We start from the raw sequence: 17,839 nt of genomic DNA on the forward strand, positions 1-17,839 counted from the left end.
ACTTTCCCTCCCCTTTTGGAACATCAACTGCAAACTGTTTAGTTCTCTTAGGTCAGGCAGTCACTGTCAGTGGCTTCATTGTCACAAGCACAAAACAATGTAGTAGTGCTGCAATTTGTAGAATCTCTTAATGTTAGTTAAAGCTTACAGATCAGATATGTGTCACAGAACTTTGTCACAGTTTTGCATGCATGAGGTATATGGTATATAATTCTCTACTTTGAATGATAGGAATAATATTTAGAAGCATATAGAAGAAGTAAGATCAAAGGCCTCATGAAGAGAAACACAACAGTTTGGAGAGCCAGTTTGGTGTAGTGGTTAAGAGCGGGGGCTCTAATCTGGAGAACTGGGTTTGATTCCCCACTCCTCCACTTAAAGCCAGCTGGGTGACCTTGGACTAGTCACAGTTCTCTGGAGCTCTCTGTGCCCCACCCACCTCACAGGGTCTTTTGTTGTGGGGATAATAATGACATACTTTGTAAACCGCTCTGAGTGGGCTTTAAGTTGCCCTGAAGGGTGGCATATAAATGAAAAAAGAGTGGCCTGGAAACAAAAGTTGCAGTGGGGATAAGCTATACTGTTGTGTGTCATTTGGAGATGGTAGCAAAATGACATTTTGGCATTGCTAAAGGAGTTTGGTCTGATAATAATTGATTAATGAAAATAGGCCAGGTCTAGTGTCTTGGATCTGGAGTGGAGAAAATATAAGGTCATTTAAGGGAAATTTGGAGATACTGTGGGAAGAATGCCACACTATCAGTGCTACACAAGATGGACTTGATCCATAGAGGCTCATCAGTGAAATAACATATTGGAAGAAGGGTAGTGTGGAGTCACAGGGGAGGGAAACAAATAAGAAAATACAATGAAACAATAATCCTTGTGAATAATCCTTATAGTTATTCAGTGGCAAAATAATTCCAATAAATTCTGAGGTGAGACCTAGGGTTGGATAGGGTAATTTGAACATGAAAACAAGAGAATGGAAAGCAGTAATACCTATCCAGTGCAGCCAGCATGGCAACTCTGGTGTTATGATACACTAACTGGAAAGAGGTGGTAATGTAAAGCAAAATCCAAAAATAAAAAGCACACATTACCTGTTATTGCAAACCAATTTAAATAACACAAAAGAGTGTGCAAACCTTTGAGCTTTCCAGAACATTTCCATCAGACTGGATGTTAAAACAAAGTGGAGGGGAGAAGGATCCTGATCATCCTTGCATCTTGTGTCAGGCAGTTTTAAATAGATAAATTGGTGCTGGGTGGAGCTTGTCTCAGGTTGCACCTTTGGCCTTCTGGGAAGAAAAGGGAGCAATGTCAACTTCCAGCTGAAAATATAAAAATTAGTAGTTGATCAAATGTCTCTTTGAGACCAGACAAAACATAGGTTCCTTAAATGACTGGGAGCTGATTAGAAATGTGGTAGTTGGTACAGCATGTATATATGTATTTACTTCATTGATTGTCTGCTGTCTTTAAAGCCATTCCCCAAGATCATGGATGGGTTTTGGTAATTTGATCCCCTTAAGCAGAAGGTATTCATTCCTACGGGTTCATATCATCCTGATGTATGCAACAGAATGCTACCAATATGAGTGAAGTAGTTTATTGGAAGGCAGTTTGTACAATACACTCAAAAGTAAACTGAATCAGATAATGACACATGAATACATGGGAGAAGGCATGGAAATATATATGGCTATAGCAGATAATATATATGGCTACAGCAGATAATTTGGGACACGTACAGGCAGTCTGGCAGAGCATAAGCAAATGATACATAAATCTATGGTACAATTCTAAACCAGTCCCCAGAAGACACACCAGATAGTAAAGAGATAAACCATAGACCACTATGCATTTTCAGAGCTCTTGAAACAAAAGGTTACAAATGTGAGAACAAACTTAGTGCATGCTATCCAGCCTGAATATTAAAATACTAAATACATGGGAAGCACTGTCACACCCACCCAGCACTGGATTGTGGGAAGCACCAACACTCCCTCACAGTGCTGGGCTGCAATGCGCCCAGCCAGTTCTGGGGTGCATTGCCCCACCACGTATTTCCAATACTCCAGCACAGTGAGACTTCACAGGCCCAGCCCAACTGCCCCCTGTAGGTAAGAAAAGGGGGAAGATGTTTGGGAGGGAGAGGGAAAAGGGCGTTTGATGGGGGAGAAGGATAGGGATGTTTGGAAGGGAGCCATGGGGGTGGGCAAGGGTATTTGCAAAGAGGAGATCGTAAGGGTGTTTGCTGGGCAGGGGCGGGGTGGGGGATGAGTGCTAAAAGCATATAAATACGCTTTTATCCACGAATAGGAGGAATGATCAATGAAAATCAGTCAGGGAATGCCAGACAAAAAAGAAATTTTTTTACCCACTGGCAGAAGTAAATGATAGAAGGGCCCAGACTAATGTCCATGTGGAGGAAATTCCATAATTTTGGTGGCATGACTGAAAAGGCACTTTCTTGGATTGCCACCTGTCTACCCTCATGTGGTGGGGGTACCAAAGCAAAGCCTCCAAAGATGACAGTAATTATTGGCGAGGTTCATATAGGTTTAGGCAATCTTAAGGTACGCTGGCCCCAAGTCTTGTATGGCTTTAAAGGTCAATACCAGCATCTTGAATTGGACCTGGAATAGGGTTGCCAGTCCTCCATTGGGGGTGGAAGATCCCCCACTCTCACCCTCCACCTCCTGCCCCTGTTTACCTGGCTGGTGGGAGAAAGGGTGGGGGAACATGCCTCCCGGGTGCGCTCCCAGGCAGTGCAGCGCGCTCCCACAGACAGCAGTGGGCCGATTTGGGCCCAAAATGGGCCAAATCAGGCCCATTGGGGGCCTAAATTGGCCCGCTGCAAAGCACAAGAGCTCACCATGGCCTGTCACAGTGCCCCAGCAGCGATCCCGTGCTCCGCAGTGTGCCGATTTTGGCCCCAAATAGGCTGAAATTGGCCCACTGTGTAGTGCAGGAACACTCTGGGGCCTGTCGTGCTGCCCCAGCAGCACTCCCACATTCTGCGGGAGCACTCCCAGGGGCAGCACGAGGCCTGCGTGATGATGTCAAAACTCAAGAGTGCACATGTGAAGACATCTAAAAAGGTGAATACCAGGTCTCCCACCTCCTGCCTGGAGGGTAAGGGGACCTGGCATCCCTAGCCTGGAAGCAAATTAGGAACTAGTGTAGATGGAACAGTTAGCTGGAGAGAGATGGTCCCTATGACTCCCGCCAGTCAGAATTCCAGCCCCAGCATTCTGCAACAATTGTACCTTCCTAAAAATCTTCAATGGTAGCCAACTGCATTATGCATTGTAATAGTCTAACCTAAATATTACCATGCACCATCATGGAAAAATACATATATAATTGTAGCCTGAGACATTCTTTTCTCTTTTCCTAGGCAAGACTTTCATATAAATGGAAGCTGAAATAAATAAGTAGTTGTCTCATGTGCAAAGGTAGTATACATTTAATTGAATGATATAGATTAGCAGGTGACTCTTTCTTCAGATATCCTTGAATTCACTATTTGTGCAATTTGCTTTTGTTAAGTTTTCAGCATTTATCTTTCCTTTGAAATCTGTTTCTCTTTATTAAAGTTCCTTTTCATTTTTTTCTAGTCTCTTTTTAGCAGTCAACATTTTGTTTATTTAGTTGTTTTTTTATCTCATTTTTCTACTAAAAAGTGGGATTCAAAGCAGCTTTCTATACATGTGTGTATATACACATGCACACACACACTTTTTTACAAAACAACAATAAGACAATAAGAGACCCTCTGTTATTGCATACAGATATTTCAAATCAGGAAAATTCCACTACTCATAGGCTGTCAATATGTCTCAGAAAGCAGCTCCTTTTCAGGACTGAGCAGCCAGTGAAACAGGGCTAAGTGGGTGGAAGAACTCAGCCCTTTGTGGAATGTTCTCCCTTGACAAAAAATAGCATGTGTTACAAGTTTAATTGTCTAAAGGGCTTTAAAAATCATGATCTTTTCAAAAATTGAGTTTATTGATTTATATATGATTGATACCTTAACAGCCTGATCCTGTGCATTATTATTTGGAGATCAGCAGGATTCAAAGTAAGCGATCAAAGAATTGTTGCCAGTTTATTATTTTTGCTGTACTGATTTAACAACCAAAAAACTTCATCAGGAAAAGAGAGGTTGGGTTTTTTACAGCCCTTCTGACAAGCCATTGATAATTGTTAAAATATTTAAAGTTGTTAGTTGCCAAAATAATATCTTTAGGAAGTAGGCCCTTTATAGAGTTGAAAAATATATACAATCTTAAATGTCAGCATTAATATTTTAGAAGCTGGCCAATTAAGTTCTTGGGATGTTCCCAGTTCTAGCTGTGGTAGGTTTGCATCAGCCCAGAACACCTTAATCTAAAATAACTTTAATGGTTTAAATTACATATGTCTATAACTTGTTTGAGAACAGTGGTTTTTGGAAAATGTGAGTTCTTTTTAAGCAGATGCAAGCTGAAATGGCTTGGTGTTCTTTCTGGTACAAGGACCAGGCTACCCTTCTCTCATTTCAGCATTTTCAAGACAATGAGCTGATTACGTTCTCGTCCAAATTATTCAGGTGTAGAAGTGTCAGTCATGGAACCTGTTTTTCTTCATGCCCAGAGCCAATTCATTGTTATTTTAGCATCTGAACTTCTTGACTTTTATCTGACATGAAAGGGGTTTACAGGACCAATTAGAGTTTTGAAAGGTGATGAATCTAGTGTTTTGTAAAAGAATTCTGGATGTTACCTCAATAACATATAAATACAATTTATTATTTATTTCACACATTTTTGAAGTTGCATTTTCTTTCAAAGTGGCATTCAAAGCAGTGTTACATTAAAAGCAAAAGAAGAGTGCGGGGGACAAAAACGGTAAAGCCAATAAGGTGTAATTATTATTTAATAGGTAATTTCTGACACGTTTGGAAATAAGAGTACCTCAGTACTTGACTTACTACAGGAGTAGACAACATATGGCCCATGCACTGCATAGAACACTCCAATACCTTTGATGTGGCATGCAGCCTCCACTACAGACTTGGTTACTCAGCAGATACTGCTAAACTCCATGCCCCTAACTTGTTGCAACTCTGAGCAGGGACCAGCTCAGGTGGCTGGGTGCCAATGAAGCAGTGCCACAAGATGCGGCAAATCTTAGACAGGCTGCCAATAGGCAATACCCAGGACGTGTTTTCCTGCTAACAACAAAAATGGGAGTCAAGTTTTGAACAGCAAAATGGAGTCGATGCTGAAGGTTTTTAAAAAACCTTTCCCTGCACAACCCTGATGCGAATTGAGGCTGCATGATTTGCAGTTTATCTGTGGAAAGAGGTGATGGTCTTCATCTTGTTTGTTTGAGCCCTAAGTGTTGCCTGAAATTTATCAGGAAGGTACTGGTAATGTATTTTCACAATACAGTCTGCTTAGTTCCAGTCAAGATTGATTTTGGTCCATGTAACAGTTAGAGATGTGCACCTGTGCTTAGAAGGAAATGTAGATATATAATTACAGAACAAATTCTCTTGATGAAGAATGGTGAATCACATCAGGCATCTTCTGTTAAATGATCATTGCACCTTATTGACTTGGTCTTTCCCCCTCTTACATTAAGGCACCACAATCAAAACACCTCAGAATAACTGTGCCAGTAACTCTCAGCATCACTGATTAAAATTCATTCCAGCTAATGGATCAACTAAAGTTTCAGGCCCCATGTTGTTCTGGAATCTTGGCTGCTCACATTTGCTTATAACACTATTTAAAACTGCTTTTCTGTTTGGACTATCCCATAGGTTTTCTGAGCTGCTGCTATGAGGAAACCTCGCAGGAGGTCCCAGCAGGTCCTAGAAGGGAGACGTTCTCCTTCACCATATAGTTTGAAATGCTCACCCACTCGGGAGACTTTGACATATGCTCAGGCCCAGCGAATAGTGGAGGTTGATATTGATGGACGTCTCCATCGCATCAGCATTTATGATCCTCTAAAGATAATCACAGAGGATGAACTGACTGCCCAGGACATTACGGAATGCAATAGTAATAAAGAAAACAGTGAACAGCCGCTGTTTCCTTCCAAATCCAAGAAAACACAATCTAAAGGCAAAAAAAAGGAGTCAGGCACCAAACATGCATCAGGGACATCTTTCCATCTACCCCAACCCAGTTTTCGGATGATTGATTCCCTCAGCCAGCCAGATGCTCCAGCCTTGCCTACAGCATACTATCAGTACATTGAGAAACCTCCTGAGGACATTGATGCTGAAGTGGAGTACGATATGGATGAGGAGGATCTTGCTTGGCTTGATATGATCAATGAGAAGAGGAAGAATGATGGCTATGGGTCAGTTTCTGCAGAGACTTTTGAATTGCTGGTAGATCGGTTGGAAAAGGAATCATACCTGGAGAGTCGCAACAATGGGCCCCAGCAGACTCTAATAGATGAAGATGCAGTCTGTTGTGTTTGCATGGATGATGAGTGTCATAACAGCAATGTCATTTTGTTTTGTGACATTTGCAACTTGGCAGTCCACCAGGAATGCTATGGAGTGCCCTATATCCCTGAGGGACAGTGGCTTTGTCGCTGTTGCCTACAATCCCCTTCCCGCCCAGTTGATTGTGTTTTATGCCCAAACAAAGGTGGAGCCTTCAAACAGACCAGTGATGGTCACTGGGCACATGTTGTTTGTGCCATCTGGATCCCTGAAGTCTGTTTTGCGAACACTGTGTTTCTGGAACCCATTGAGGGGATAGACAATATCCCACCAGCTCGCTGGAAGCTAACTTGCTGCATCTGCAAACAGAAGGGTATGGGGGCTGCTATCCAGTGTCACAAGATGAATTGCTATACTGCCTTCCATGTTACCTGTGCCCAGAGGGCTGGTCTCTTCATGAAGATTGAGCCCATGAGGGAGACCAGCCTCAATGGCACAACATTCACTGTACGCAAAACTGCTTATTGTGAAGTACATTCCCCTCCTGGCACAGTGAAGAAAGGGCGTACAGCTACTGTTTGTGAAGGAGAGGAGGAGATTGCAAAGAATGAAACAGAGGATGAGGGCCCTCCCAAGAACAAGAGCAAAGTGAAGTTGAAGCAGAAGGTAAAGAAGGAAACCTGTGCTTCTGCACCTTTGCTGACGGTTACACAAATTCCTTCTTACCGGTGAGTGCTACAAGTACTCTAAGGGCAAAATAGCATGGTCGTAGCTTCTGTGCTGATCCATAAACTAGTTCAACACTTCTCTCCTGTTGTCTTTTTAAGTGAGATCTTTTCTATTCTGTTCCCACTTTAACAAGTACATTGGTTGATTTAAGTCTGCCAGAGCCAGAGTGATAGCTATGTTGACTTTGTAAGCTCTTATGACTGATACCATTGTAACTACTGTGTCCTAGAAGGCAAGGGACATTTTGAAAACAAAAATTGCTCTATGTACAAAGTGTGCCATAAGGAAGAATCTACCACAGTGTGATAGATAATAAATTTCTTGAACAGAGTAAGAAAATGAAGTGCCAACACAATAACTTACTAGTTATGGGCTGAATACAGACTCATCCCATTGACTTCAATGGGATCTATCATTTAAGCAGCATAACCACAGAATTGCCTTAGACTATAGCTGGATTTGCTTATATTGACAATGGATTTAAATGATTCTGAATGAACACTATGCGGTGAGGTAATTTGCTCAATCTGAATGTAGCTGGTTGCTGAATGCTCCCTTTCTTCCTATTGCTGCAGCTTTGTTGGCGCTGTTGAGCTGTTTCTAATGGAACAACAGCTTCATAGTTGAAAAGCCTCTAGTAAACTTACAATATTTGTACAGTTCTGAATATGCTTTCATATGGCATTACAATTTTGGGCACTACATAATTGAAATGGGAGGGTATCCTGTGTCACTGTGTTCTTAAAGAAAATGAAAACGGATAGACATGATGAGATCTCTTGATTCTGTTGTCTTCCATAGGTTGAATAAAATATGCAGTGGACTCTCCTTTCAGAGAAAGAATCAATTTATGCAGAGGCTTCACAACTACTGGCTGTTAAAACGTCAGTCAAGAAATGGAGTCCCACTGATACGCCGGCTGCACTCTCACCTACAGTCTCAAAAGAATGCAGAACAGGTAGGACATCATGATTTTACTGTACCCTGACATTGTATGACAGAGAAGTATTATCTGAATTGAGTGGGAAATCTTATGGCAGGAGAAAACGGAAATAATCAATTCTGAAGTTTCCACTGCTGGCTAGAGGAAGTAGGTAGGTAATTAATTGCAGACATTTGTAATGAGTAGTAGAGGTGGAACTTACACGCCCTTCCTTAGTACAGTCTTTCATTGCTTAAGTATCACTCTAATTATAATAGAGGATTTTGCAATGTATATTTTTATGTAATTAGAGTGAAGCAGACATATCAGTGGCTTATGTGTCTCTCATCAAAATGTTCTTATCTCATAGGATAACGTTTACTTTCTTTGAAATCGTATTCTAGTTTTGTTAAATGTGACTTCTGCTCACATTTACTGTTTTGTGTGTTTATTTCCTGAGCAGAATTTTGCATTTATTTTCATGTTAGAAACACTTTCCCTTCGTTTTCAAAGCTATAGAGCCATATCTAGCAGTTTGTCAAGTCATAAGCACTGCTATTGCAATATCCATGTACTAACAACAGTGAACTGAGCAGAATTAGTCCTCAATATTTATTATTCCCTGTAATTTTTCTTAGTTGATAGTCATTGGTGGAAGAACTGAAAACAGTGGAGCATTGTTTTCAGTTAAATATAGACATGAAGTTCTGCAAGCTGATACCTACCCCAAATCAACTGACTTTACTGAAAAATGGATCCCTTTCTTTGAATATATAAGTGAGAACGACATTCAACCACAAAACCAACCAGATGCTTATCCTAACATTCTTACAAAACTGTTCAATGAGACATCTGGACGATGCACAATATCCATTTGGAAATTATGTGATATTGATCATGATAATAGGGAAATAATTTAGCTTTTCAGCTTCCTGAAAACTCGTCAGATACACTGAAGCTCCATGATTTAAGAATTATTAACAACTTGCAGAATCCTCAGAACATGATGAACATCAAAAGATCCATATAATGTTACTAACACTATTAATGTATTTTGAAATAGCTGATTTTACTTCTGTATTTGTATATGACAAAAGCTGAAAAAATAAAAATTAAAAAATATATAGAATGAAAATTACAGAAAGATCAGTGAACCATGCTTAAGAACATTTTCCAAAACATGCTTATAACCTGTGTTAGACTTGGTGTTCAGTACCAAACATATGCTTAGGCTTCTGCTGAACTGGATGAAGGTGCTTGCAAAGTAGATTCTGTGGTATAGAGTCCAGTTGCAAATAACTGCAAACAAGATGAGAGCGCTGATTCAGGAGAGATGTGAAGTGAGAGCAGGCAAAACAAAAGACTTATCTCCATTTCACAGAAAGAGCAGGATGAAAAGACAAGTGCTGTAAAGGAAGAACTGAAATACTGGCAGAAACTGCGACATGACCTGGAAAGGGCACGGCTACTCATTGAACTGATACGTAAGCGGGAGAAACTCAAACGTGAGCAGGTGAGTAAAAGCATGTTCCTCAAGCCTGGGCATATTTCAGTTTGCTGCAGGGTAACTTTGCTGCCCAAGCAAACACTCCCAGAGCTGTTTGTGATAATGTGCTCTTTAGCTGCACAGAATTTTCCTTGCTATGGGGTGCAGCTTTGTGATTCTTGAAAACTTTCATCCTTAATCACTAGGACCCTATAAGGCTCTCTGAACTTATCAGTGTTGTTTTTCCACAATAGTTTCTTAGTGTTTTGTTATTGCTATCTTGTCTTTAATTAAAATTTCCCTTCTCTTTACATTATTCCAATCCACTGATTTAAGTATGGAGACATCTAGGGTATTAGATATATTGATGGGGACTCCTTTGGTTTTTGTATCTTTGATAGCTTTGTGGAGTATTGCTTTCCTGATTTTTTTTAGGTAAAGGTTCAGCAAGCTGCTATGGAGTTACAGCTCACACCTTTCAATGTACTGCTCCGCACAACATTGGATCTGCTACAGGAAAAGGATCCGGCCCAGATCTTTGCAGAACCTGTAAACCTGAGTGAGGCAAGTACTGTACCCAGAACTGTAATTAATATCGATTTGAAGGCCTGTTCTGATGAAATTGGAGCCCCTACATGCTATAGTTTCCAAGGCATTGTTTGGACTGCTTCTGCTATACTTGCCTTGTAGTTGCATAAACAAAGGAAAATCTCTGAGGCTCTCACGCAGAGGGCATCCCAAATGGGCACTCTTTTTTTGGAGGATGTGTGGTATTGCTTCTCAGCAAGGACATTTTATAGCTGGCAGGTATCATGTGGATATAGCTGAGATTGCAGTGCATTTGTGCACTATCCCAGTGCCGTTGAGAGGGCATTTAGAGGGCTTGTGATGGATATGCCCTGGTTGGCTAGTAAATGATTTTTGTAATTGTACAGGTTTTATATGTTTAGGTTCCAGATTACCTGGAATTCATTTCCAAACCAATGGATTTTTCTACCATGAGGCAGAAGCTGAACTACTACCAGTACCGAACACTGGAAGAGTTTGAAGAAGACTTTAATCTCATTGTTACCAACTGCATGAGGTATAATTCTAAGGACACAATTTTCCATCGAGCAGCTGTCCGACTGAGAGACCTTGGAGGGGCAATATTGCGTCATGCGCGGCGGCAAGCTGACAGTATTGGCTTTGACCCCGAAGTGGGGATTCACTTACCTGAATCACCAAAGACAGATGATTTTTATCGTTTTTCTTGGGAGGATGGTGAGTTTCCATTGGCGTTTCTGTCCTAAGAATACAAGGCCATTAAAAAAATTTAAAGATTAAAAATTCCATGTGTATAAATATAGATAGTAATTCAGTAAAGTTCTTTGAAGGCTATATCCTTCATTTAATTTTTCTAATCCTAATCTGGGCCCCAACTTCTCTTATATTCCTTTCAGCACATTTTCACTCTTTCTCATTGTCTCTGTGATGCATGTTCTAAATATTCTTGGAATCTCATCCTGGAAATTCATACAACTTGCTTGCTTGCAGTCAGAACCATGCATCATTATGGCTTTTACTGCTTTATTCAAAGACTAGGTCAGATAACCTATCTCTTTAAGGTGCAAAGTCTCAATGCTGGGCTACTCATGCCATGACTTTTCTTACTGTAGTGGATAACATTCTCCTTCCTGAGAACCGGGCTCACCTTTCCTTGGAGGTACAACTGAAGGAACTATTGGAAAAGCTGGACATGGTGAGCACCATGCGGTCAAGTGGTGCCCGTACCCGTCGCATTCGCCTCCTGAGACGTGAAATCAACTCCATCCGGCAGAAGCTAGCCCAGCAACAGAACAAAACCATGCCAAATGGAGACCTGGCTTCTTGGGAGGAGGGTTTGGAGAAGATGCTACAAGAACAGGATGAGGATGGGGAGAAAAGTAAGAGGTTTCAAAGAGCACAAATAACAGGGGTTGAGAAACTGGTTTAGGCTGATTGGCACTTGTTTCACTGGGAAATTGTCTGCATATGTGACACTGTTGTTTGCCTCTGCACCAAACCCTTAAAGATCAGAGCATCTGTGTGATCTCAGCTTGTCTTTGAGAAGCTTTACTTACAAAAGCCCTCATTGAGCATAGTGTCAGAATTGCCTAATGCAAAGTCAGACAAACTACCAGTCCCTGGAACATAGGTGCCTTCCTATATGTCTGTAGCTTTTCTTATCATAGAAAAGCCCCCATTTTTGCATATAAAATAATTAAATCCCGAAACTGCAATTTCGGCCATGATTTTTTTTTCTAACTGGTAGAGAAAATGCATGCTTACAAATACTCAAAACTCAAAATACTCAAAACCCCAAACACAAATGCCCTGCTAACAAAAATCCTGATGTTTAAATAGTCTAAATATAAATAACTTTAAATAATTATTAAAGATAAAAATAGCTATAGCGCAGACAAATAGAACTTGGTTAAATACAACTTTAGAAAACCTTAATAGTTAAATAAATACCAAATTAAGTAGCACCCACACACAGTCATAAATATCTTAAATCTTCCTCTTTCCTTGTAATAATTTAACACAATCTAATAGATCCTCAAAAAAGAAGAGAAGCTAAAATAAAGTTAAAAGAGATGGCTGTCAGCAGCCATACTGTTAGACTTCTCACCTCCCTTATGTAAATAAGTTGATAAGATTGAGAAGGGAGGGGAGGAAAGAAAAAAGAAAGAGATAAGACTGCCAATAAATCTGGAGGGAAAGGATAAGAACTTATATAAAGTTGAATTAAGCAGGAAAAAGTGAAAACAGAATATAATGAGGCCAAAATAAGAATTAAAAAAATAAAAACTGTGTGTACAGAGCCTAACCTAAATGTCCTGCAACCTCACACCAGAAGCAAAGTGACCAGATATAATTAGGGGAGGCCATAAAGAGTTTTTCTACATTCAAAAGGCGGGGGAAGATTGTGAGTAGGGGTGTGCACCCGAAAAATATTCGGGTTTCTCACTTTGGGTTTACCTGAAACGGGAAAAATCTTTGGAAAAAACCCTGAAATCTGAAGCAGCATGCCGCATCGGATTCAGGTTTCTAAGTTGCTTCGGTCTGCTCCATAAAGATTCGGAGAATACTGAAGTGAGGGGGGAAGGCCACCCCCACCCTTTAACCCCGTCCTCCCACCCCCAACCCCCCTTACTTGGTCAGGCTCCAGCTACCAATGCTGCGCTGGCCAGCTAGCCAGCAGACAGGACCTTCCCTGCTGCCGCTGCCGCCGTTGTGGCTGGCCAGCAGAGAGGGCCTTCCCTGCCGCAGCCGCCACAGCCGGCAGGCAGAGAGGGCTGCCACCACTGGAGGCTAGCTGGGAGGCGGGAGGACCTCCTCCTCCAGCCGGTGCCAGGTAGGTGGGGGTGGGGAGGAAAGGGTGGAAATGGATAAGTTTAAAGGGCCCTTCCGCTTGCAAAAGGGCCCTCTAAACTTAACCCCTGGGGCCTCCGAAGCGTCGGGATTTCCAAATCAGGGCCAGCATGCTGGCCCCAATTCGGAAATAACAAAGCTTTCCAAATCGGGTCTGATTCGGATATTTTACCCGAATCAGATACCTGAAGCGCACACCCCTAATTGTGAGTATATGCAACAAGTGCAGCATAGTTAGCATCAGCAAGGTGTCATATCCTTGATTTTTTAAAAAGCTGTCTTTTAAAAAACCTATCCTAGAATTTTCAACCTCTTTTGGTTCCTCTGAAAAACAAGAAAAATTAACAAGAAATGCAAGGCTGGGATATAAGGCTACATTCCTGAGCGCAGTTTCTTGGAAACAAGATTTACTTACCTCAAGCAAATATATTTGGAATGAGGTGCAAGCAGGTCATGGGAGAGTAGTGCCAACAACAAAAGAAATCTGAAATCTCTACCAATAGCTAAATAATATGATAGAAATAATAGTATAATACACAAACCTTTGTTTCTAGTTCAAAGAAAAGCATCAGCTGCAACTGTTTCACAATGCTTATAATGCACAAAATGGCCAAATAGTTCACAGAAATCTGTCTTTAGCTCTCCTAACTATATTAACATCAGTTTTGTATGGGCACATGATATGAATTTGACACTGAGAATTGAATTTCTTGCATTTTTGTATGATACATGCACCATTTGAGTATGCAGTTCTCAGCAATATACTATCCCAAAAATAAAAATAACTGCATTTTCAAGGTAGCCCTGTAATCTTGAAAAGGAACCACAGTAAGATAAAAAAGTAAAAGGGATTTAGGAGCATTTATTAAGGGATGTTAGCTTAATTTAGATGTAAGGTGTCAAATGATGGTTTGTAATTGCAGTTTGACATGTAAGTGAAAGCCGAGGGGTGGGTGGGTCATGGAAGCGGAAGGCTCACTCATGTATTTCCAAATCATAGTGTGTTTTTGTGTTTGAACCAGATCATGGAGCATATAGTAAAAGATGTTTCCAACCACCTCTGCTGAGGAAAAGTTTGAAAAACCAGTTCACTTGGCATTTTTTTGTTGTAGTAACACATTGCAACTGTGGATTGTAATTGGTAGATGTAGCAGTATGTTCAGATATCCACCAACATGCATTATGGTGCCTGGGATCTGCCCCATAACTACTTTTCCTGTTTCAGTCCATACTAGCATGTCTCAATAATTTTGGTCTAATGAAGCAAGAGTCCATCTCCTCCTCCTTAGCTAGATTTTGAGAACTGCATTTCCCAAGTGGTCACAAACACTCGTCAATATCTGGTGCTGGCTGTCAATGTGTTCTCAACTCTGGAGACCAATATTAGCATCTGCTTCCAGGCTGTTAGAATAAATTCTGCTCCTTCTTCATTCCCTCCTATATCGCTGTGAGAGTGGAGAGTGAAATACATGCATAATCTTTTTAAAATTACTTGATCAAGAAGATCCTCCACCTAGGGATGGTGGTACTTTCTCAGTAAAATCATAAGCAGAGTCACTTGAGTCTAAGCCCATTGATTTCAGTGGACTGAGACTGGAGTAATTCTTCTTAGGATTCCATTACTTATAGGATAGATCCATTTGAATTCTTGCTACCCAGTAGCTCTAATAAGTATGCAGGTATCATGCTGGGAAGGAAGAGGTAAAGAGGTAATGCTTGCTCTAGCAGCTAGGAATGGGGAAGACTTATTGGATAGGGCAAATAGTAACATTCCCTCTTGGTACAGCTTCTGAGTCAAGCTTGTGAGCAGAAGAGATTTAAACTCTCTCTCCCCCCTCCCCAAACCCCCTTGCAGTCATGTTTGCATTCTGGTTTCTGACCTTTTGGCACATTGGATTGAATCCAACGCTTCTATGAATGGACCAAATTTGCAGTACCACCTTTCCTTTGCCTTCCCTCTGTCCTCTAAAATCCACTACTTGGGGAAGGAACCTCCACAAAAATATATCATGTTGCATGGAATGCTACAGCTAGAAGAAAGAAGTGTATGGAATCTCCCTTTGGCTTCTTCGCAAACAGATCAAATTTTGTGAGCTTGAACTCTCCTGTGCAAGCAAGGGAGTGGAGAGATTTCTAGCTGTGGTTCTATGTGCCACATGGCATATTGTTCTGGAAGATTCCTTGGTCTTCAACATAGACTTGGGGGCGGGGGCAAGACAGGCTCCTGGGGAACGTGGTAAAAGTTGTTAACATGAACTCACTCTGTTTATGGGATGCTTGGATCCAACCTATATTCTTGGTATTTCCTGGAACACTCAGGCTAAACAGTTAAAACATTCAAAATGTATATTGAGATTTTAAATTTTTTTAAAGCTCTCTATAAGAGGGCAATGGTTATGCAATCAAATAGTCAACTTTGTAGCAACAGAAAAAGCTCACTGGCCAGTGAAATAGGATGTAGAAGGTCAATAATTGTTGGAACCTTGGCGGACAGCTTTCCAGAGTCCTAGTTTCTGCCATAGAACACTTTGAAGAATAACTTGAGAGGGGCACTTTGAAGAGTTCTTGGCTTCTATCCGCACACATTTTTTTCCTGCAAGACATACTTGTAATCAATTACTCTCTGGGAAGGGTCAGCCAAGATACTGAAGATCATTACCTATGAGTGAAGGGTTTGGAAGAGCTTCAGAACAGAAAAATTGCCATATTTTAATACTTTGATTAACCATAATAATTATTGGTGATAGTCTTTCTTGTTTTGGATCCGTGGGGTTGTTAGTCTCTCATCTCATTTGGCCATGAATTGGAATGAAGTGCTTGGACACAGGCTGAAAAAAGGAAGGCTCAGAGGGGAGAAACACAGGTCTGGGATTCTTCAAGTCTAGATTTGCTTCTTTGATGAGCTCTGGTATCTTTGGTGACCTTAGTGCAAGAGACAGACGCAGGTTTAAAAAGACTGTTACTCACTGACTTACAACAGAATGTAGGCCCTTACATACATATTGGCTGTCAGGTAGCAACTGACTTATGGTGACCCCAGCAAGGGGCTTTCAAGGCAAGTAAGAAGCAGAGGTGGTTTGCCACTGCCTCCCTCTTCAGATTCTTCCTTGGTGGTCCCCCATCCAAGTACTGACCTTACTTAGCGTCCGAGATCTGATGAGGACAGACTATACCATGGTGCCTTCCCTCCTCATTCAATATCTTCTAAACTTTCTACATCATTCAGGGATGCGTAGAGGTTAAATTATCGGAAAGATATGATGATTTTATTTTATTTACTGATTTTACAAAATTTATATCCTGCCTTTCTGCCATCACAAGGCTCATTAAGATGATGATCTTAAAAACTGTGTTTAAAAGATGAGAAAATAAATGTTGTGCAGCAAAATCCTAAATCAGGTTACAAGGAAATAAGTCCCACTGAATTCAGTGTGATTTATTCCCAAGTAAGGGTGCATAGGATTGTAGCCTTGGACAACCTGATTGATTAAACTATAGGCATGCCAGCTATCTCTTGAGAGATGAGAGTATTTTCCTTCTTCTGCAGCATGTCATAGTTACTGTTTTTTTCTCCTCTGAATGTTTTCCTTTAAGTGTGTATGACAAATTTAATTGTTATACTGACCCACCACTGACCTTTGACCATAGAAAAGGGCAGAAATCTGTGATACATACTTTCTGAAATGTTCAAGCAGATTCTTTTTCTCTTTAGCAGATGACACCAAGCCCCCACTTCCCCCCACCCTGGAGCCCACAGGACCTGCACCCTCCCTATCGGAGCTGGACTCTCTGCAGGACCCTCCAACTCTCAAACCCATTAGCGAAAGCAAGTCCTTGAACAGACTACATAAGCGGCTGAAGTCCGAGGGCGAGCTCTTTGATAAGAAGACACTGCAGAGGGAGAGCCACGCCTTCCAGCGCTTGCTCAGCGACAACGGCCTGAACGGATTGGCCCTTCAGGCCACGGGCACTTCTGTCAGCCCTCCATTTAGTGGAGTGGGCAGGCGGACATCTGTCCTTTTTAAAAAAGCCAAGAACGGGGTGAAACTGCAAAGAGGTCTGGACTGCCCCCTTGAGAATGGAGAGGACCACAGCCAGAGTGGGCAGCTCTCCCCCTCCAGCATAGAGGGTGAGCGGCTATCCCGGAAACGGCCCAAGAGTGGGAGCTGCAGCGAGAGCGATGACGAGAAATCCCCCAGGCAGGCAGGAGTGACAGGTGACTCCCTTGAGCTTTCATTCCTCTGATGTCTTGGAAAGCCAGAGATCCCCAGGGCAGGAGTTACAAGAAATCTTCACTCTTCTCCATAGCTGCAACCATTTCCCTGAATCCTTTGGTAACTGAGTTCTGCCTAGTGTCTGTCACATAAATCCCAACACCAATGTCTAGTTTTACTGTTGAGAGGAAGTTATGGGTTTAGAAGTGAAAGACGGTCTGGAAATGTGTTTTTTTTAAAAGTTGGTAGCCGTGTTGGTCCATAGGAAAATCCAAGTCAAAAATCTATGCAATGCCTTTTATTAAGACCCACCATTATTAAGACAACACAGTGTGTTCAGTCATTATGTTTGGTCTTACATAGGTCTTGATTTTGGTATTGTGGAGGAAGTCAGATGAATTATCTTTAAATATATAACTTTTTTAGGATTTTTCTTCCTTGATGACTGCTAGGAGGTTAATGTAGCACTTAATAGTTTAACTTGAAGGAGGTGAGTGCAGTTTTTCTTTACTAGCTAACTGTCACAACCCTTTATCAACCTTCTGCTGAATTTTATATAGTATAAATGTTTCTTCACAATTTTATGAGATGGTTTGTGAACTATTTGTTTATATTTATTTTACATGCAGTGACTT

The 17,839-nt window shown here is 41.3% G+C and overlaps 1 protein-coding gene across 5 annotated transcripts in view; it reads left to right on the forward strand.

The window, feature by feature from the left end:
- The first annotated feature begins 5,830 nt into the window (after positions 1–5,830).
- The window catches only part of BRPF3 (bromodomain and PHD finger containing 3), a 28,128-nt gene continuing 16,119 nt past the window's right edge, over positions 5,831–17,839 (forward strand). For 3 of the 5 annotated variants that reach the window (XR_008597095.1, XM_054981375.1, XM_054981377.1), the window contains exons 1-7: positions 5,831–7,185; positions 7,988–8,144; positions 9,490–9,621; positions 10,030–10,158; positions 10,545–10,857; positions 11,253–11,519; positions 16,703–17,206. Coding sequence is in view for 4 of the 5 variants with exons in the window: in XM_054981375.1 (XP_054837350.1) it covers positions 5,837–7,185; positions 7,988–8,144; positions 9,490–9,621; positions 10,030–10,158; positions 10,545–10,857; positions 11,253–11,519; positions 16,703–17,206 (2,851 nt within the window). In the remaining variant the exon portion in view is untranslated. The remainder of the gene's footprint in view (positions 7,186–7,987; positions 8,145–9,489; positions 9,622–10,029; positions 10,159–10,544; positions 10,858–11,252; positions 11,520–16,702; positions 17,207–17,839) is intronic. The other 2 variants (XM_054981376.1, XM_054981378.1) reach the window with 2 other exon arrangements.

Source organism: Eublepharis macularius, chromosome 5 (assembly GCF_028583425.1).
Source record: "Eublepharis macularius isolate TG4126 chromosome 5, MPM_Emac_v1.0, whole genome shotgun sequence".
NCBI lineage: Eukaryota > Metazoa > Chordata > Lepidosauria > Squamata > Eublepharidae > Eublepharis > Eublepharis macularius.